The sequence below is a fragment of the Punica granatum genome, chromosome 8 (genome assembly GCF_007655135.1).
Source record: "Punica granatum isolate Tunisia-2019 chromosome 8, ASM765513v2, whole genome shotgun sequence".
In the NCBI taxonomy this organism is placed as follows: Eukaryota; Viridiplantae; Streptophyta; class Magnoliopsida; order Myrtales; family Lythraceae; genus Punica; species Punica granatum.
In genome coordinates, this window is record NC_045134.1 from 2528979 (window position 1) to 2550254 (window position 21276).

At 41.5% G+C, this 21276-nt stretch overlaps 4 protein-coding genes across 5 annotated transcripts; 2 read left to right on the forward strand and 2 right to left on the reverse strand.

The window, feature by feature from the left end:
- Nucleotides 1–371: 371 nt before the first annotated feature.
- Nucleotides 372–2288, forward strand: LOC116187008 (caffeine synthase 1-like). The gene is made up of 5 exons (XM_031515578.1): nt 372–477; nt 603–684; nt 980–1372; nt 1445–1714; nt 1820–2288. The coding sequence occupies exons 1-5, from the start codon at nt 452–454 to the stop codon at nt 2171–2173; spliced, it is 1125 nt and encodes a 374-aa protein (XP_031371438.1). The 5' UTR covers nt 372–451; the 3' UTR covers nt 2174–2288.
- A 4407-nt stretch (nt 2289–6695) lies between these two features.
- LOC116188944 (probable caffeine synthase 2) lies at nt 6696–8908 on the forward strand. 2 transcript variants are annotated; one of them, XM_031518396.1, is made up of 5 exons: nt 6696–6899; nt 7019–7112; nt 7366–7758; nt 7934–8203; nt 8420–8908. In XM_031518396.1, exons 1-5 carry the CDS (start codon nt 6724–6726, stop codon nt 8771–8773), a joined length of 1287 nt encoding a protein of 428 aa, XP_031374256.1. In that variant the 5' UTR covers nt 6696–6723; the 3' UTR covers nt 8774–8908. The 2 variants fall into 2 exon arrangements, with proteins under 2 accessions (XP_031374256.1, XP_031374257.1); XM_031518397.1 differs by having other exon boundaries at nt 6699–6899; nt 7031–7112.
- Nucleotides 8909–9403: 495 nt separating this feature from the next.
- LOC116188945 (probable aquaporin PIP1-2) lies at nt 9404–10820 on the reverse strand. Its single transcript, XM_031518398.1, has 4 exons — nt 10412–10820; nt 10020–10315; nt 9757–9897; nt 9404–9636 (listed from the first exon to the last, which is right to left on the reverse strand). Exons 1-4 carry the CDS (start codon nt 10743–10745, stop codon nt 9544–9546), a joined length of 864 nt encoding a protein of 287 aa, XP_031374258.1. The 5' UTR covers nt 10746–10820; the 3' UTR covers nt 9404–9543.
- Nucleotides 10821–13532: 2712 nt separating this feature from the next.
- On the reverse strand, nt 13533–15208 carry LOC116189126 (nematode resistance protein-like HSPRO2). The gene has a single exon (XM_031518657.1). It carries the CDS (start codon nt 15125–15127, stop codon nt 13745–13747), a length of 1383 nt encoding a protein of 460 aa, XP_031374517.1. The 5' UTR covers nt 15128–15208; the 3' UTR covers nt 13533–13744.
- Between the last annotated feature and the right edge of the window lie 6068 nt (nt 15209–21276).

Here is a 21276-nt window from a genome sequence, read left to right on the forward strand (position 1 = left end):
TGGCCCATGATTTATCCGTTTTGTCAAATCTATCATATGTTTTTTTTTGTCAAATCTATCTCATAGTTTACTTTTTGCATCAAATCTATTCCAACGTTATCTTTTCCGTCGACATCTAACGGTCATGCTGACGTGGCACGTGGAGAGATAATGAGCCACACTTGCCACGTGGGCGCCACGTCAGTATGAGCGTTAAATGTCGATGGAAAAGATAACGCCGAGATAGATTTGATGCAAAAAGTAAATCATGTGATAGATTTGATAAAAAAAATATATGATAGATTTGATAAAACGGGTAAATTATGAGTCAAAATTATGTAAATTTTCCTTTTATTTTTGTTCACCAAGGGACGTAAATAATAGAGGGAGGAAGCAGATCGGGCCCCCTCCCTCTATTATTTAAATAAAGATTCTTCTTCCTCCGAATCGGTTCCAGTCCCCAAAGTCGTTAATGTCTGCGAACCTTGGCAAGAGCAGGTCCTTTCTCTCCAGCAAACATCTCTTACATTTCTCTACTGTCTTTCTAAATTGCTTTAATTGATTGATTGTGTCTGCCCCAAGACAGAAAGTTCCTAATGTGCGTCTTTTGTTTTTGGGAACAGCGAGAATATGGAAGTGAAGGAAGTGCTGCACATGACCGGAGGAGATGCCGAGAACAGCTATGTTAAGAACTCGATCTACACGGTTCGCTCTAGACACCCACGGTTTGTTCATTAATTTCTCTTCGAATATTCGAATGTAATGTTCGTGGAATGTCTACGGTAGAACCTTTCTCCAAGGAAACATTTAGAAAAGATCCACTGGGATAATACTTCCTATGTAGTTCGCTATCTTTCAATTTTCTCCCAAAGAAATTCCTAAATGAACCCGCGATTCAACATTGATCAGATCCAGATATATGTCCTCGAACTAAAGATTGGATCCAACCCCGTAAAATTATCAGCGATTTCTCCTTGAACTAACGACTTCATTTGGCCAGCAAAAGCTTGCTCTTGCGACTAAGCCGGCGATCGAAAGGGCAGTCAATTCCCTGTTACAAGAGCCAATCTTCCTCTGTAAGCTCCTGAATGTGGCGGACCTTGGTTGCTCAGCTGGGCCGAACACCTTCGCATTCATGTCCACTGTGATTGAGACTATAGAAAGCAGCTGCAGAGGATCTGGAGCTAAACCGCCCGAGATCCAGTTCTACCTGAATGATCTTCCAGGAAATGACTTCAATACTCTGTTCAATAGCCTTTCCGAGTTTCGGCGGAATTCACTGGGCTTGTCATTCTTCGTGATGGGAGCTCCAGGCTCTTTCCATGAGAGGATCTTTCCTCAGAATTGCTTACATCTTGTTCATTCCTCGTACAGTGTCCACTGGCTATCTCGGGTCGGTAGAATAACAGTCCACCCCTCTCAATTATGTGTTAATTACATTTCTTGACAAGACGAAAAATGGCAGGTTCCACAGCTTATGACCGCACAAGGATTGCCGCTGAATAAGGGGAAGATTTACATCTCCCAGACGAGCCCTCCAGAGGTTAAGGAGGCTTACTTGGCTCAGTTCCAGGAAGACTTCACAAACTTTCTGCAATATCGGAGCAAAGAAATGGTGGTTGGTGCTCGTCTCGTGTTAGTACTTCATGGGAGGCAGTCCACAGATCCTGCAATCAAGGAGAGCTGCTATCCCTGGGAGTCACTTGCGGAGGCAATCTCTAGCTTGGTCTCAGAGGTATAAGTGCGATGCATCAGCTGAACTGAACTGTTCGGATTTGATTTCTTGTGTTCCCGTGGCCTATGAGCTCCTAGTGCAATAACCTTTTCCTCCCATGTACAGGGTCTCGTGGAGGAAAAGAAGCTAGACACCTTGAACGTGCCTTATTACACAGCCTCCCTAGAGGAAGTCCAACAGATAGTCAAACAAGAAGGATCTTTCACGGTTGAGCACATCGAGACACTGGTGTTAGACATCGGAGGACCTTTATCAGGGGAAGAGGATCCATGGATCAGCGGGATGAAGCATGCGAAGAATGTCAGGTCCTTCACTGGGTCAATCATACAGCACCATCTTGGTGAAGAGGTCATGGACAAGCTCTACAGCGAGAAGTTAGCGTACTTGATAGGGGAAGATCTAAGTAAGCAACCGATCAAGGGCATCAACCTTATCCTTATCCTTCGGAGACATTCCTAGGTTTCTATGAATCTTGTCGAATGTTTAATTCCATCAAACATAAATTGCTCGCAATAGCATTAACATGCCTTCGAGATACTTCTTGGAAAAATTAAGCACTAGTATCATAATGTTCCAATGACTTTTGTTCTGAAAACTGAGACGATGATGGCCAATACAATAGCCGGTGCTGGAAGTTTCAGTGAAACCAATTATAAGAATGCAAGGGAAAATCATGAAATTTGATGCAGTTGATAAATTATGCTCCACATGGAAATGCAAGGGTTGAAAACCTCTGAAAGCACATTGTGGCATGGGTTAAGTCGATGCTTGATCGAAGATTCATCACTAGTAGGACCATTGTGGTCCCACTGGGGAAAGAAAAACAAAATGTGAGAGGAGAAGCTAACAAAGGAGGCTTCACTTTTCCTTTTTGCAAAGCAAAAGAAAAGGAAACAAAGAGAGCTTCAATAATTTAACAACCATTATCATTTGGACTTGAACTGCGTGGCCTTTGCAACCACTTGCTGGCAGAGTGCTGCAGAAAGGCCTGCCCTATAAAATTCGCCTACACAGAATTGAGTCTTATCTGCAACCCAAAAGTTTAAGCTAATAGGTTGCTGGATCTAGCATCATATAAGCTTGTGGTTTCTTTTTCAATTTTTTCATGTGGGATAACATATCTCAACACACGCCCTCACGTGGCAACGTGTAGTCTAACACGTGTCACATGCCCTTAAACAGACCCAGTTGATGGTCCCACCCAGAAAGTACATTGAAGAAGAAGAAGAAGAAGAAGAAGAAGAAGAAGAAAGATGCTAGTCTTCAGCATTGATGGTTGATTTTGAAGCTTACATGATTTGATGATCGCAGCACTGGCTCTCCAAGCCGGGTTGATGCCGGTTCTAGTAATGGAATTGGAGCGAAGTGGGCCACGAACACAGCGAACCCAATGGGTGATTGACCCAGTAGCTATGAGCAACCACTTTATATTCACAAGAACATTAATTCCAACTGACATGCCCGTAATCCATGTTCTCAACTTTGCTTTTCTGGACCGATTGCAAAATATATTACGTATGATTTTTTTTTTCTTTTTGGATAAGCCCACCCATAGGATTCACTGGCAACCCGTCCGAGGAGTCATAGGATAATGAACACTTTTAATTAATATTCCTGTCATTTTGTTTTTATCAGATATTCTTCATTTTGACGTTGTCCTTAATCAGAGAACGGAAAACACATTTTCTATGTTGAAACCAGACTGTCCCACCCGTTTACTTTCTCTGGACTGGCCTTCTCCCTTCCCATATTCTCCTCCTCTAAGTTCATGTCCGAAGTCATCATGGAAGAGAAGGAACTGCTGCACATGGGCAAGGGGGCTGGTGAGAGCAGCTATGCCGAGAATTCGACCTATACCGTTCGTTCTCTAAATACCAGTCAACCATCCAACACCATCTCAGGGAAGAAGTCTTGGGCAAGCTCAACGATGAGAAGTTGGCGTACGTTATTGGCGAATATATCTGGTTCGGGAACAGATCCTGGGCATCAACCTTATCCTTATACTTTGGAAACATGCCTATGCTTAGTCAACAAAGCTGTCAATACATATTGAGTATGTTCCACTCTTCTCTTTTCCTGATCCCGTTGAATGTTTTGACTCTGTCAAACACAACCACACGGCGATAGCATCATATGCCTCTCAAATGTTTTTTTTTTTTTTTGCTGACCCGGGGTGTCCAGGCTTCGCCTGACTAATCCCCGGGACTCCGTGAACCCCCGGCGACGCACGGAGCGGGTAATCACGCCAAAGGCGCTCCGGTGGCCCCAAGGGAATTTGAACCCGGGTCTCGGGGTAAATTGAATGCCCATTAACCACTAGGCCAAACCCTTTGAGATTATACCTCTCAAATGTTGCTTGGAGAGATTCCGTGATGTTCCAGTGATTTTTATTCGGATAACTAAATTGACAATGGCGATTGTGGTCATCCCGATTCTAGATCAGTTCACCATGTAAACAATTACAAAGTTTTGTGAGGGGTTCAAAGCGCACCGGAAGTTGAGTCATAACAAAGAAATTTTATCGGTGCCATTTGAAATATATATATATATATATATAAAGATGGGTCCCACGCTGATTCAAGAATGAGCAAGCTACATTATCCATTCCAGTCGGTCGTCCTCCGCGAACCACATGAAAAGCCTCCGCATTGCCGGATCAAGGAGGGTTACGTCGGCTTTCACATACAAGGGATGAGCGATTCTCGTTTTGAATTTAGTCAACTCCACCATGGCTTCCTCGATGCTATTCTTCTCAGGCTTCTCAGGGCTTGAAATCGACTTGCTTCTCTTTGCCGACGGTGGGCTTTTCTGTGACTTCTTCGTAAAACTCTCCCTGAATAGGTCCACACACTCCTGCATTTGTGAGCTCTTAGATTGAGATCTTTTCGGCACTCGACGTCGAGACTCAAATAGAATGGCCTCTGCAACATGGACGGGTTCGTCACTCTCGTTGGAGCCTTCTTCGAGGTTGACATGTTGTTTCTGCTTTCCCTTCGATCTAGATAAGAATTTCTCATTTAGTCGTCTTTCTTTTTCTAAAGTCGGCGGTAGATCAGTCGAGGAGGTGCGAAGAGCACCGATAGTCGTTGAAGAACGGAAGAGTTCCTTCTGCAGATAGTAGTGCTTGCAGCCCTTGCTTTGGAATGTCTTGTACGCCATGTTCTTCTGCACATTGAAATACGGATGAATCCAAGGGACACTTTCAATTCATTCAAAACAATCACAGAAGCCGAACGTAAAAACACAAGAGAATGTACCTTTATAAAGATAGCCCAAACATCTGGTCCGGCTGTGATAGTGTTTGTGTCTACATCCCACCCGACGCCTGTATGCCTGACTATTTCAGAGAATCGGGTGAAATTTGTCTTCATTCTCTGATGCTTGTCCTTTACCTTCTGCAAACACAGCTGCTTATCGGGAAATAGGTTTATCATCTCAGTTGTGATCTCATCCCAAATTTTTTGCTTCCAAGTTGTGGTGTGGGTTGTTCTCAACTTCTCAAGCATTATATTTATGAAAGCGAACTCCATATGATCAGTCCAGTCGATGATATTTTCGCCCTTTGGAGCCATGATGCATGCACTTGGTGGAGCAGAACTTCAACACATAACAGGCAAAACAAAATGAATAACAGAAAAAGAAAAATTTGCAGCAGAAAGACAATGCAATTACAAACAAAATAGTCACTGGCTACTCAGTTAAATCCATATATCAGCAGCAATTCACAACAACAAACACCGAAAAGCAGACAGCCAAAGAAAATGCAAAGTCAGCAGAACTGACAGGATGGTGCCAACGCCACGATGCCAAACAACACCACACGGCCATGCCTTGTACACAGACAGACAACATCAGATACAAAGCATTCAAAGTCACTGAGCAAACAAGGAACAAAATCAACAACGGCCCGATGGATGACAAAGCTAGACGGCCAGTGGGTATAATCAGCTTCAACAACACCAAAGAACAAGGGCAATCCCCTCAGTGAGCAGACACGGCAGAAAATGAACAACAGCCCATGCAAAACGTAGGTAAACGGCTAGGGGCTTTTACTACTGGAGTAACGATACCAAATCAGCAGGTGAGCATTCAGTGAGCAGCCAAGGAAGAAAATCAAAAAGACATATTCGACCGAGAAGCAGTAATGGAGAGAGAGGACCGACGGACATACCTCTATTGCCGATGCCTCTCCCAAAAAGCCTCAAATTGAGCCGAGAAAGAGCACTGGAAGGGGCCCCTACTATTTTTGAAGTCCAGAATCTCTGCCCTCGAGTGACAGAAGACACTATTTCCGCCAATAACTCCTGACGAAGTCCTGCTTTTCACTGTGAATCGCACCTCCTTTGCCCCGGTGATCCTCACGGACTCACAGTCTGCAAAAAGGCATGGGAGGCGAGTAATCGATGAAATTGACGCTTCCCACTCACTAATCGGGAGTTTCCGACCTCGAATAGAGCTTCGTGCTGCCGATTTCGGTCCAAATGTTGCTGCGAAAGCTGCAAACCCTACAGAAGCGTTGGCTGAATGAAGAAGGGAGGAGCTTCACAGATCTATTCTGGGTGGGAGGCCCCCTACCAACGGCCCTATGCTTGCCCTCGAAACACGCGCAGGGAGAAAAAAATAATTTAAAACAAGTCCTATCAATTGTATTATCGAATCCCACCATCTTAAACGATTTTAGTCTCACTTATCGGGTAGCAAATAGAATTAAGTAGAGTTGGGAAATGCACGCTTTTCAAACACACTCTTATTAGACACTGGACTTTCTAAGGATTAAACAGAGTTGAATACTATTTAAAAGTTGAGGGATTTGTGAGATCATGTTGAAGCACATGAAGTTACACAATTTTATTGATTTGTGGGGTCGTCTGGCTCCAAGACAAAAGGCATGCGGTTCTACATCTGCTCGGCAAAAAATACTGTAAAATCGTTTATTTCAAGGCAAGGGTAAATTGACATATATGTGTATTTATATATAATTCTATCCTTAGGTGGCACAATCCAAACTAATGGACAAGAAATTCTTCTTGTTGGACTTCATTTGGTTTGATTTAATCTTCTCGTTAACAAGAGTAAAGGAGAAAAACAATTCTCCGAGCTCAGCTTCTTCTTCTTCTTCCTCTCCTCCTTCTCACGAGTTCATGCCCCCGAAGTCATTAATGTCAATGAGCCTTGACAAGAGCAGGTGTGTATCCTGCTAACATCTCCGAAAGTAACTTTTGCGATTTGCTTTAAAGGATGGATTTTCTCTGCTGCCGATTGGAAAATACTTATGTTCATCTCTTGTTTATTTCTTCGATCGAGTTCCGGGGACAGGGAGAGTATGGAAGTGAAGGAAGTGCTGCACATGAGCAGAGGAGATGGCGAGAACAGCTACGCTAAGGCCTCGATCTATACGGTTCGCACAAGTTCCTCTTCACATTATAATTCCGGAAAGGATGATATAGTCTCTCCACGGGGAAGCCTTTCAAGAGATCCACTGGGAAATTCCTGTAGTCCACTATCTTACAAAATTTTCATCAGAAATTTGTAGTTAAACTGCTAATTCAAACATTGATCAGATCAGTAACTTGAATATCACTTGCAACATGGAAGAAACCTGTAGATTTTATCAGTTATATGTCCTTGAACTAATTGTTTCATCTCGGCAGCAAAAGGTGGCTCTTGTAACTAAGCGGATGATCGCTAGTGCAGTCAATTCTCTGTTAGAAGAACCTTTCTTCCCCTGTGAGCTCCTGAATGTGGTGGACCTCGGGTGCTCTTCTGGCCCGAGCACATCCACTTTCATCTCCACCGTGATCGAGACAATTGAGAGTAACTGTAGAGGATTGGGATCTACACTGCCCGAGGTCCAATTTTACTTGAATGATCTTCCTGGAAATGACTTCAACACTCTGTTCAAGAACCTCTCTGAGTTCCGCCGGAATTTCGAGGGCTTGTCATTCTTCTTGATGGGAGCTCCCGGTTCTTTCCATGAAAGAATCTTTCCTCAGGCTTCCTTGCATCTTGCTCATTCCTCATACAGTGCCCAATGGCTATCTCAGGTCGGTAAAATTACGATCCACCCTCTCAATTTTGTGTCATTTACATTTGCCAAACTATTCAAAGAGTAACAAAACTGCATCCTTTAATTGATTTCAATTTCGCCCCACCATTCTGCATAATTATTCTAATAAATGATTAAATTAGAAGTGTTAAACAAGATGGAAAAATTGTCAGTTTCCACAGCTTATGACTGAAGGAGGCTCGCCACTTAACAAGGGTAAGATTTACATATCTAAGACGAGCCCTCCCAAGGTTATGGAGGCTTACTTGGCTCAGTTCCAAGAAGACTGCACAAACTTTCTAAGCTGTCGGAGCAAAGAAATGGTGATTGGTGCTCGTCTTGTGTTAGTACTTCATGTAAGGAACTCTGCAGATCCTGCAAGCGATGAGAGCTGCTATCCTTGGGAGTCACTTGCTGAGGCAATCTCTAGCTTGGTCTCAGAGGTATAAGCTATTAAATGCCAAGCATTTGTTCGATAAGTCGTCATATACGCATCTACATAAAAGCATATGCTTCTCCTAGCAAAGAACTAGCTCGATTGCACTGTTCAGATTTAAGAGCTGAGATTCATCCAGCTAGTTCAGATATGATTGCTCGTGTTCCTGGGTGGCCTATATATCAGCTCCTGAAGACCTGATCATTTCCGCCTGTATGTGCAGGGGCTCGTGGAGGAGGAGAAGCTGGACACCTTGAACATGCCTTACTACACAGCCTCCCAAGAGGAGCTCCAGCAGATAGTCCAACAAGAAGGATCATTCACAATGGAACACATAGAGACATTCGCGTTAGACATTGGAGGACCTTCATCGGGTGGGGAGGATCCATGGATCAGTGGGAAGAAGCATGCGAAGAATGTCAGGTCCTACACTGAGTCAATCTTACAGCACTATCTTGGGGAAGAGGTCATGGACAAGCTCTACGACGAGAAGTTGGCTTACTTGATCGGTGAATATCTGGTTAAGGAACAGATCAAGGGCACCAACCTTGTCGTTATACTTAGGAAACATTCCTAATTAGTTAAGCCAATATTTGTTTATATATTGCATATGCCTTTGTATGAATCCTGTCGAATGTAAACTTGCTCGGAATAAGGTTTCATTTCCCTGTAAATTTGCTCATGATAGCATATAATAGCATTACATTACATATCTCTCAAATGTTGCTTGGAAAAATTAGGCTCTAGTTTCATAATGTTCCAAATATCTTTATTTTTATGACTAAGACGATGATGACCGTCGTGATCATCCATCCGGTCTATGCTGGAAGTTTCCAATGCAAACAATTCAAAAGTTAGGGAATATTGGGTTCAAACAGCAGAAAATATTTGGTGCTTTGGAAAATCAAGACTAATTTTGACAAACAATTAGCTGACAACACCTCGCGATAATTGAAAGATTTGGCATCGCTAGTGAGGGGCAGGTACTGTCATAATATTTTCTTTTTCTTTTTCATCGTTGAAAATGACATTACACCACTCAATATACATACATACAATGTCCCACCCACTTCACAATAGGGACCCATCGCATCAACCTGCTTCATATTTGACTTTTTACATAGAGATAAGGACACGTTCATGATCATATCTGGGGGGGGGGGGGGGGGGGGGGGGGGGGGGGGGGGGGGGGGGGTGGGTTGGGGAGTGACAAAATGATCATATCATTTTGCATTCTTGAGGTAGAAGCAAACAAGAAGACTTCAATTTAAGCAAAGAAAAAGGAATTAAAAAGAAAATTACAAAGGGCTTCAGTTACTTCAAGAAGAGCCATATTTGTGAATATGATCACTTGGATTTGAATGGCATGGCCCTTATGACCACTTGGTGGTAGAGAGCTGCAAGTGCTGCCCCGATGAATGGTCCCACCCAGAAAATCCACTGCATCGATGAAGATGTCGACAGACGAATTCATTAGATAGCAATTAGCACGATCAGATCTTGAAGAAGAAGGAAACATCTAGCAGTTTCAGAGATTAGTGAGTCGATTTTGAAGCTTACGTGGTCGTCCCATGCCTTGTCACGGTTGTAGATGATCGCAGCGCCGAGACTCCTAGCCGGGTTGATGCCTGTTCCGGTGATGGGGATGGTGGCCAAGTGCACCAGGAACACTGCAAACCCGATTGGCAACGGAGCCAGAATCTATAGGCAACCAATTTATATAACACAAACATAAGTGACCAAACTGATAACATAGGAGGAAATCATTTGCGAGTTGAGATAATGGATATGAGAGGAAGTAGAACAAGCGGGAGTGGACTTACCGGGACGTGGGAGTCTCTGGCACTTCGCTTGGCATCGGTGGCAGAGAACACAGTGTAGACGAGGACAAAGGTGCCCACGATCTCGGCCCCGAGGCCATCACCTATGGTGTAGCCAGGGTTGACAAAATTGGCTCCGCCGCCCACCATCTGGTACGTGGTCTTTTGGAATCCTTTCACGACTCCAGCCCCGCAAATAGCGCCGAGGCACTGCATGATCATGTAGAACAGCGCCCGGGTAAGTGACAGCTTCCTCGCCAGGAAGAGCCCCAGTGTCACTGCGGGGTTTATGTGCCCCCCTGCAGATTATGTTCAGATACGTTAGACTCGACTTAAGTCGGTTTTTGATGATCTGACCGTATATGGTTAGGGGAAAGCTGTCCCGGTTAATGTACCTGAGATGCCGGCAGTGCAGTAGACAAGGGCAAAGATCATGCCACCGAAGGCCCATGCGATACCTTGGATCCCAACTGTCCCGCACTTCGTCGGGGCCTTGGCAACGCCCATGACCGTTAAGATGCTTATGTACAGGAAAAGGAAGGTGGCCATGAACTCAGCGATGCCGGCCCGGTAGAAGGACCATGAGGTCAGCTCACCGGGCTCAAAGAGTGGCGCCGGTGGCGGCTCCGAGTAGTCCTTGCCATCTTGGCTCTGGGCCGCCGTCCCTAACGGCTGCCTCTCCGGGAACTTGTTGGCCCCAAGCCGAACATCCTCTTCTTTGCCCTCCATAGCTAGTGATCACTCTCACACTCTTGCTCCCGCACACACTGATCGCCGGCTACTGACCGTTAAAGAGTGAGGGACGAGGGGTGGCTGTGATGGGGTTAAATAGCAATGAGCTAATGGTAGGTGGTGGGACCCGGGGGTTTTTTAAATTGTGTGTTATTACGTAATATTCCGACCGACCAATCGATAATTTTCTTGGCATTTTCGTGAGTTTTCTCTAGGAAAGTGGGAAGTACATGTGCTAGGAATTGATTGCCCTACTATGTTAACTTTGTCAAAAATAATAATAACCTTGAATATAAGTCATGAAAATTTCGGAGCGTAAAAGGGTCGATGATCTCTTTTATCGTATCATAGCTTCACTGTTTTACTCGATACTTGTAACTTGTAGATACTGAATTTGGATAATGAATATATATATTAGTTTCATTTATTTCGATGAAAATTAGTCATCAATAGATGTAAAATTATAAAAATGAGACATGATAACTTAGTTGGCAAAAGCATGGCCGCAAACATGGGTTATGGTTGGTATTGATGATGATGCATGATTAGGCAACCGACCATCAATAAAGCGGATTAATAAGACAGTATGAAATATGTTTATAGAAGAGTCAAGAAGGGTACTAATTAATTAATTACTAGAGTAAAACCCCTTATTTTTTCCTGATTAAAGAAATTTATCGATATATGCAACACTTTTGATAGAATTACCCTAAAAACCATGATGTATATGAATATGACATTTCAATTGCTAATTTAACGAGCATATTTTGTGTCCAATTGGTTAATTTATTTCTTCTAATTATATGTATAGTTTGTGGTTATGGACCGAGGAGAGCATATTCTATGAAGTGACCACATATTCGTAACCCCTTTTTCCCCTTGATCATAACCACATTATATAATCGGATTTAATATAATTAAGCTAAGATAAAGAAAAGATAATGGTCGAGAGATTAATTAATCAAATCTTTCTTGTAGCCTGATATCCTTCTGTCAATCACGGAATAGTGGACTAAAAGCAACAAACAACAATTAATAACCTTATCTCTATCATACTTTATATCAATAAATAATCAATCCTCTAGCTATTGCATTAGAAAAAAAAATATCGCAAACTATGCCAATTGTGATTTAGTAACATTATTATTTCCCCGACCTGCAATACCCGTACAGGACGTATATTGGCGCCAATAATTGATGCCCTTCAATAACTTTCCATAAAAAATTAAATGAATTAATCTCATAATTAATTGTGCAATATTAGTATGGCTATTTCTTCCACCATGTAATTTGAGCCGCCAGACGACATCGTAGCATTACTTAATTAATTATATTGAACTGTCCTTCGGATAAGGAGGAATTCTTTGCTGGCTCTTGGAATTTTTTTTTTTTTTTATGTTAAGTCCAGCAATGATGATGTAAGTAAAACTAATCCCTGCTTATATTAATACGAATAGAGTCGGAGTATAATAAAAACTATTCATAGGTGTCGTAATGCGATAGTTGAAGAATCCTTTTATTGTCCTTTCGAAAGACCCTTTATATATATATATATATATATAAAGATTTTGTGTGGCTGGATAATCATTACATGCCAGAAAAGAAATGAAGAATCATTTAATTTTCTGTTAATAAATAAATAAATAAATACTGAAGCAGTTGAAAGGTTAATGTATATTACAAGTCAATTCTTCGACCGCCCCAAGTAAATAAAATGCATATCCAGAGATATCAAACATCATCATTTTCTCTAATGATATTTTCCTCTTACTATTTTATTATCAGACCACAAGATGTTTTTAATTTATTATCAGACCACAAGATATTACTTTACTCTGATGTTTTCAATTTATTATCAGACCACAAGATATTACTTTACTCTGATCATGAAGTGTTTTCGTTTGAAATCCTATCAAAAAAATAATTTTTATTATGGAATGGAATTGACCAGTGTTTTTTATGCTAGATTTTTTTTTCCTTCCTTTCTTGAGCAAGCGAGTAGTTTCATTAACATACTCGAGAACTGGAAGTGGTATTCCAGGCCCATCACCTAGTGGGCCAGTCCCAAAAACAAATGTGGGTGGACCAGGCCCATCAACTTTTGGGCTTAGTTCCATCTCTATCAACGATCGTCCTGCGGTGCAACACATTGGATCACATTCCCATTTTCCAAGCACAAAATTGTACCATTAAGCGGAAGACATGAACCAACCGTTGTTCTTCTCCTTCTTCTTCCTTTTTTTTTTTTTTTTTTTGAGAGGGATATAGTGCTATGCTCGGAAAGCTGGCCTACGACCCGGTGAATGATTCTCGGTAAAGTACGAGTTTGAATGAGTTCATAGCCTACTCATGTGCCTATGATGGGCAATAAAACTCGCATTTTCCCCTAACCTCCGAGTAATTTGTTCCCAGCTTGATGCCTTCCATGTATTCAAGGAGAAGTTAACGCCATACAACTTAGTTGTCTGACATCAATGTTGGAGGGAAATTTGATGAGTTTGTGTTCCAAATTTCTGCAACTTGGAGTTCCTAGAGTTGCTCCAGAGATAAGCTCAAGTGTTCCATTTGTGAAATTACTACATGATGTCCCGTTTTCCGAATAGCTCAACTACAAGGTCATTAGGCATATGCTCTCTCTCATACGAATGGTGGTTAGGGTTGCTCGGGACTCGAGAACGTGTTACCTCTAGTACAAACCCCACGAGGCATCTTTAGCCGGCATAAACCTTCGTTCTTGATTCAGCATGTGAATTAGATGCATTAAATGTCGAAGACACTAGGAAGGAAGGAATCAATGTAATAATCAGTATAACAATCAAGGGTATAAAGAATGAATTAACCATATACATTATAAAATTATGGATACAAGCGTACACCCCAAACTTTTGATACGGAAAATTCCTAGCCTTTAGATTTGCCCATCCAATATCTATACGTGTAACATCAAACGCCGGCTTGGTTCACCGTATCAACACGAATGCCCGCGAGCTCTATTATCACGCTGCCCGAGTCCGCTTGTGACCAAGTGAGTCCCCAAGGAACGTCTTTGCAGCGTCCAAGCTTGGGAAATAGGTCGGCTCGAGGAACACCCGACTGAGTGACTCGCCCTCCTCTCTCGCCTCCAGGCTCCCCATAACTGCGGCGACCACCTGCTTGTTCGCGTAGAAGAACCTCTTTACTGCGGCCTCAACTGATTGGAGGCCCTGAAGGAGATGGATCTTCTCCGGGCCAGCCTTATCCCGGTACAGCCTCATCGCTGCCTCCTGGACCCTTGGCCCCCCGGCGGGGTCCACCTCTACACCGAGGACGTTGGGTACCCACTGCCGAAGGTCCCTGCACCGGCGTGTGAGCTCTACGAGCGCAGCTGACCGGAAGCAGAATGGTGCTGGCTCGCTCTTGATCTCGAGCTGGCTCTTTAGGCGGAGGAAGTCCGCCGGGTCCATCAACAGGTGGAGGTCCTCAATCTCCGCGAGGAGCTTCCAGACTCTCTCAAGGAGGAAGCAGTCGCTCGCTGCGATATCAAATCTCTTCGACTCTATCCTCCCTCCGATCCTATTCAACAGCTCCAATGCCGACTGGACCCACGACTCGAGGATCTGGTGGATTGTGTATAGAGTTTGATTCTCGTGGTTTTGGATCTGATCGCTGTAAGGATTCTGCCTCAATGCATGGACCGCGTGCGGCTTGACGATTCCGTCATAGTCGAGGCTCTGTTTCGCGGCGAGGTTCGGCTCCCCAAGGCCGAGGGTGTATGGACATCGCCGCATCGCGCCCTCGATTAGGTACTGTATCCTCTCTGCAGCCGCCTCTGACCGCCTCCATGCAGCCAGCCGCGGCAGCAGGCTGGCCTCGCTGGTGCAGCTCACAACAGTGTTGTCACCGGCCGTGAGCCGCCAAACCTCCGCCGAGCTCCCTCCACGGGCGAGCTTGCCACCACTGAAAGAGGGTGCGCTGGCAATTGGCGCTGTGCCCTCCCCACTTTCAACCAGGGCTGACACAAGCTGGAGTTCGGTTGCTGTGATAGACTCGAGCTGCCGCTCCCACTCGCTGGAGTTCACATAAGGCCTGGGGTCGGACAACACGGTCGACAAGAACCTGAATGTTATCTCGAGAGCTTGCAGAGCGGGTCTGATAAACGGCTCGCTCTTCCATTCCGGGGACTCTCGGCAGCTCCATAGCTTCCTCAGCTCGGGGAGGCGCAGGTAGTGCTCGTAGGCGGAGCAAGCAGAGGAGGATGCGGTTTCCAACTCCGCAGGGCAGCCGCCTCGGAGCGGGGCAGGTATGAGGACGGTGAGCTTGTTTGGGAGCTTCGGGAGGGACTTGTTCGGGATGCTATCGGAGGACACGACCCGCTTCGATTTCCAATCTAAATCCACCATCTTCTACGATTGATCGATGAACAATTGAGCATGAGAGTCAAAGAACTCGTGGTGTTGTGTTGGATGGAAGGGAAGGACATAAGGAAGGTGCGTATATATAGGGCGGAAGGATAGGAAGAGGGAAGCGTGTGGAAAGCGGAATGGAATAAGAAGCCGCAAAGCAATAGCACATGAAGCATATGGAATTTCTGAAAAATAGGCTAATCTTCGAAAAGGAAAATTCGAAATGAATATTAATTTTTCATCAATTTATTAATTATTTGCTGGTCATTTTTGAATGATGGAATATATTTTCTTCCTAAGAAAAGTCTTGGACTAATGTCTGCATTTTTGTATTTTCGGCTGGATAAAAAATGAGCCTTTTTCCCTTTATGGATTACTTTCTATCTGGAAGATGTTATTCCTTCTTCTTCTTCTTTTTACTATTTATTATCAAGAAAAAAAAAGTATAATTTTCTTTACAGCTAAAAAGAATACTCACAAAGAAATATCATAATTCCTCTAATAGAATAAAATCTGCATGACGAACTTAATTTGCATAGAGTATTAATTTCAAAACAAAGATTCAGATATGATTATGTTATATTAAGGTGCGAGTAATGATTTTCGCAAGGATACAGCAAGTTTGATGTTACATTTATACTCAATAGACAACATAATTTTCCATAATACTCGATATAACATAAGAGTCATGATTTTCAATAATACTAAACAGACTGGAATATCAACGTTAGTAAATTAATATAGAATATGATTTATAATCGGTATATTATGCGATGTGCACACCATTCACATTACAGTCAATAATTCCATTTAAAAATTAATTCTATTCGAACTCTTTGTTCTCGACACGAATTGTTCTCGTATCTCGAACTTTTATGATATAAAATATATGAAAATTTTGTAAATTTTATAATTAGAGAGAGAGAGAGAGAGAGAAGAAAAGAATATTCCAAGGGGGTAGAGAGAGAGAGAGGAAGATGAAGCTTATCCATTTGGTTGGGATGAGCCAGCATAGGAATAGGAAGAAGATGAAGATTGGTCTCCTCCATCAACCTTTGCATTTGCATAGCATGGCATGTTGGAATCGTTGATCTGTTTGACTTTTGGTCTTTGTCTTCTTCCCCCTCTCAGCTATCTCCTCGAAGCAGCCTCGTAGCCGACCACTATCCCACCGCCACGTCATCTTCTCTTCTTCATTCATTCCCCCCACAGCTTTCCTATCCCGTCCATCGACACCCTTATCTTTTTCTCTTTTCCATTTTCCGAGAGTAATGTTTTCTCAAAGTTCTACTTTGCCCTCTCAACTTTACATCCCATCTCAATCCACTCTTAATATTCACCCTTCTATTTCTTAGTGAAATCACGAAATGTCTGCAACTTATTATTTAAAATTAATTTATTTTTTAATACTTTGAAACTAATTTCACTCGAATACTATAAGTCAATTTCGTCCAAGGCATTTCCGCTGGATTATGAATTTTTCGCACTCCTAGATGCGCACGTACTTGAACCGTGAGAAAGGTAACCATTATGCATTGTTCATCACTTTAGGCGAAAAACCTTCTGGTTGCTTGCACAATGGTTTTGGTATCTTTCATGGTTATCCATCGAAGCCCTTCGTCTTTTAACTAACGGATTTCTCATTTTTCAATGTATAGATAATCTGCGAGCTTTATAAATGAACTATAAATTAAACGAATATATCAAATATCACTTTTTTTTCCATGTAAACCATCTACATTTAGGAAGTTTAATAGACCTCGAATAAATTCGGTTCAAGACGGATTATTCATTAAAAGATAAAACTCTTTCAATAATATATTTTATTCATTCTCGCCACGAAAAGCTAGTTGCTCTTGTGAGAATATAGAATTCCCTAATACTTATCCCCGGCCCACCACCGCTCTGCACTAGGCGTCTTAACGACGGACGACCCCTACATTGATTTTCTAGATTTCGAACCTGTGACCCGCAAGACTTTCTTGGACTCTGATACCATCTCGCTACGAAAAACTAGCTGTCCGTGTGAGGGCACAAAATTCCCTAATACTAATCCAGACTTAAATTAGAGATCTCACTTAAAGAACGCGGGTCGTAAAATATCGTTCTAAATAGGATATATAATGGCATTGAATTAACTTGAGTCTGTGAAATTCAGTTAATTATCCACCCTGTCCTGACCAAAGCCATTTATATCGTGCCCGATACATAACTCATATAATGACTTTCTATAGATTTCTAACAATATATCATCATATCCTATGTTTGTGGAGTGATTATCGGTTCATCGAATTCAGATGATTAATTATTTTATTTTTAGCTAGGACGAGGATGAATATATACATCCTAACAGTAACAATACATACAAATTTTGACTTTGGGACAGAAACATTTCCCTACTGCATTGACCTCAATTTTATGATATATAGGGCTTTACCTAATTAAGCTGTTGTGAGCTTGCATATTAAGAATTAAGAAAAACTAAAATAGGAATTGGTTTTCGTCTCTATCAATTTGGGATCAAAGTTGGGGTGGTTTCCTAGGATGCTTCAAGGATCAGTTCTTGGATTAGTCAAATGGTCGATAAAGTATGACATATTATTTTAAGTCAACACAAATATCGACCGATAAAGATCGGTATTCAATGTATAACCGCTGCGAACATGACCCACAAATTAAAGATATAATCGCCCTAAGTTTGTGGATGATATAGGTCATTGGGGTTGTATGGGGTCCTCAACCTCTCGATATCACACAAGTTCATTTCACTCCAAAGAAAACATACGATACTTAAATTCAAAAACAAATATAGCCTAAATTAAAGTTTGATAAAAAAAAAAAGCTCTATGAGTCCAAAATCTTTGTTATATTATTTCGTTTAGCAGCTTCAAACATATATATATATATATATATATATATCAAGCATGAGAGATATATAGCTTTAAGTCCAAATTGTTTATCGTCGTTCAATCAGATTAGAAGAATTCATCGAATATAGTTGAATATATTTCATATAATATAACTGTGTCTGTATAATTAGCCAAAAAATCATCCGAGATCGATCTCGTACCATAACATATGCATTGGTTGTGCGTTTGTTATTGATGCCACTTGGGTCGTGATCCACTCACTCGTATGGGGGTTGGGAATTGGAACATGTCAAATGGCCAAACTTTGTTTTCTTTCTCAATCCACGAAAAACTACTTGCCCCCTTCTTCCTTCCTAACGTACCCTCCAAACAAATCTAATCCGAAGTTGTCAAATTACCTTTGTTTCATTTCGTCCAAATTCAAACGACAGCAGCTCCTCTCTTCTTTTCTTTTTTCTTTTTTTCCCCCTTTGTTCTTTTCTTATTTTCATTTTGAATTTTTTTTTGGGGATAAAAAGTTGTGAGTGTATACTGTCTAATTCCCACACGTCAAAGTCTTTTCTGCTCTATCTTGAGAAGATGCTGAAGAGGAGGAAAGGAAAGAAAGTTCGCTTAGTTGGACTCATTCCCAGCGTTTACCGCTTCGAACATTCAGTCGGACTCATTCCCAGCGTTTACCGCTTCTAACATTCAGTCGCCTCCCGCCTCTTATTCTTCTTATTGGAGATGTAGATCTTATATATATTTCAATTTTTAGAAAATGACTGATTTTTAGAATATAATGTTATTTCATAAATTCTGATAAGATACTCTAAAAATAATTATTTTTAAATTTCATAAAATAAAATTATATTGAAAATTAAATTAAGTATTTAAAAAAATCCACAAAAGGAAAAAAAAACAAAAAAACAAAAGGAAGGATGAAGATTGAGGAAGGGCGATGGGGGCTTGAGGTTGGCCATCACAGCCCCATGCAAGGTTGCTAACTAGCTCTGTATTCATCGGCCATCTTGTTAGGACGGTGGGCCGTCGGGCCAACACTGGGAATCCACTACCTCTTGCTTCTCTGGTTCGATGGCTTATATGGTAAATTTTACACAAAAATAGAGGTAATTCTGCCAGTACAAGTAAGATATTATCGTAAGCCGGGTTGATACTCGCGCCTACATGTGATTAACTACTTAACAGTTATATCCAGATCAATCCTAGCTTGAATCATTAAATATTCTAGGTGGTCTTTGGTTTGTGGGCCGTTAGATTACAAAGAATGTTAGATTACTGGAAAATAAGTCCGAGAATGTCAGATTAGGAATGTTATATTACTTTGTTTTGCAAATGCAAGAATAAATTGATGGGAAAGATATGTATTTTTACAATAATGCCCTTTATAATTTTTTAAGTAAATGAAATAATTAAAGTTAAATTTAAAAATACACCGTTAAAGTTTATTATTTTAAATCTTAATTTTAATATGAATAAACATATCTATTCAATTATCTACCAAAAAACATATTTTTATTCAATAACAATTGCTTATAAATAATACAATAATAATATTACCCATAAGATTATATTTATATAAATAATAACAAATATTAGATTTTAAATTTATTTTAACTTATAATAAACTAAGAAATATTTGTAAAGGAGTTTTCCGATAAGGAATTTATTTATTAATAATAATTATAAAAAAAAAAAAGTTGGCCGTCTTACCCGAGGGCAAGAAGGTAAAGTTAACAAAAAGAGAAGTTTGATTCTTGGGGAGAAGGTTTTTCTCCCCCGCGAAAGCCACCTCTCTCGGTGGAAATAGAGAGGGAAATTTTTTCTAGATTTCGGGGATCCTAATTCGGGCAACTAGGCTCACTTCCCCCCGGTTTGTTTATGGGATTGTTGGTAAGATTTTCGGAATCTCACGAACAATTCCACGAACCAAACGCCCCAGCGTCGCCAAATATAATGTACGTGAGATAAGGATTTCAAAATCCAATTCTCAATCCGTATTTAGGCTGCCAAACACGGTCTAAGCATATGGTTACTCCTTTTTTTACAGATACCGAATCTAGATAATAGTCCATCATTCACCTCTCTCTATAATCTCTTCCGAGATGAGTTACAACGTCCCGAGCTTACGTGTCAATCCGACTCGTTCCGTGCAATCGATTGTAGATTGTGTACGTTGAACTTACATGAGGGTGAGAGTTATCGATAGTAACTAAACTAAAGTACTCTGTAAAGGGACGAGAGATAAAGAAAATTAAAATACATGATAAGACCAACGAAAGCCTTGTAGATGAGAAGCAAAGGATTCCCATGTCCGTTCGAAGATAAACATAAGACGCAGCCGACCTGCCTGCCTCCTCCACTCAAGTCATTTGAGATAAGTCTCCAATGCTCCAATGAAAGTGAAATGAAGGACGTCGACCCACTCCAATTAAAATCCTTTTTTTTTCCCCCTTTTTTTCAAGGATAATGTTTAAGATTTTTATCAATAGTTAATCTTGAATGTCGAATGAAAAGACTATAGCTGTTGAAGTCCCGATGATTTAGCTAAATACTTTTAATCCTAATAATAAAGGTGTTTTCCCGATGTAGGGTGTCTCTCCTAATTTAATAGCTAACATCTTGCGTTGTCTAGTCCCTGAAATGGATGAACCCGGAATTTTATTTTATACTCTCCTCACATGCCTGGAAATTTGTAATTTCCATCTGGTTATCGAAAACGATAAGCAGGTGAGAGTAACGTCTTGGGGTGGTTTGTTGAGTTATGGAGCCTGAAGTAATTTCCATGTTGTATTCGGCCCATTGGTGATGTAATTAGAGTTTGTTCCCTTTATAAACAGCAGTTTATATCTCTTGTAACCCTAACTCGAAATAGTGGAATATCTGGTTTGGCGGTGCCCCCAGACGTAGTCAGAATTTCTGACGAACTGGGTAATCAATTTCGTGTGTCTTTTCTGCTTTTCGTTCATATTGTCTTCTACTATCGTATATCAGGCGCAACACGGTTGATCCCGAGGGTTACGAATTGGTCCAATTCCTCGGTCAAGCAGTTCCAGATACTCGGAAATGATTTCTGGAAGTTTGAATCTGTCAATCAATTGGGCTAAGTAAAAGAGTTGGACCTCTTGCGCCTATGCTTTCATCTGGTACGTGGGACAAAGCAGCCTAAACGAAGAGTGCGCGCATGATTGATTTATTGTTAGGGGAGGAAAGTTGATCATGTTTAGCCTCACAGGAGCGATTCATGGTTTATAGTTAAACCAGAATTTCATTCTC

What these genes read in the sequence shown, in the direction of transcription:
- LOC116188944 (XM_031518396.1), top strand. Translation starts at nt 6,724, where the DNA reads ATGGACAAGAAATTCTTCTTGTTGGACTTCATTTGGTTTGATTTAATC. An exon ending in ATGAGCCTTGACAAGAGCAG is followed by an intron (nt 6,900 to 7,018) that starts GTGTGTATCCTG and finishes TCTTCGATCGAG; the next exon opens with TTCCGGGGACAGGGAGAGTA. An exon ending in GTGCCCAATGGCTATCTCAG is followed by an intron (nt 7,759 to 7,933) that starts GTCGGTAAAATT and finishes AAAAATTGTCAG; the next exon opens with TTTCCACAGCTTATGACTGA.
- LOC116189126 (XM_031518657.1), bottom strand. Translation starts at nt 15,127, where the DNA reads ATGGTGGATTTAGATTGGAAATCGAAGCGGGTCGTGTCCTCCGATAGC.
- LOC116187008 (XM_031515578.1), top strand. Translation starts at nt 452, where the DNA reads ATGTCTGCGAACCTTGGCAAGAGCAG. An exon ending in GCGAACCTTGGCAAGAGCAG is followed by an intron (nt 478 to 602) that starts GTCCTTTCTCTC and finishes TTTTGGGAACAG; the next exon opens with CGAGAATATGGAAGTGAAGG. An exon ending in TCTCTAGCTTGGTCTCAGAG is followed by an intron (nt 1,715 to 1,819) that starts GTATAAGTGCGA and finishes TCCCATGTACAG; the next exon opens with GGTCTCGTGGAGGAAAAGAA.
- LOC116188945 (XM_031518398.1), bottom strand. Translation starts at nt 10,745, where the DNA reads ATGGAGGGCAAAGAAGAGGATGTTCGGCTTGGGGCCAACAAGTTCCCG. An exon ending in CCAGAGACTCCCACGTCCCG is followed by an intron (nt 9,898 to 10,019) that starts GTAAGTCCACTC and finishes GGTTGCCTATAG; the next exon opens with ATTCTGGCTCCGTTGCCAAT. An exon ending in ACAAGGCATGGGACGACCAC is followed by an intron (nt 9,637 to 9,756) that starts GTAAGCTTCAAA and finishes TCATCGATGCAG; the next exon opens with TGGATTTTCTGGGTGGGACC.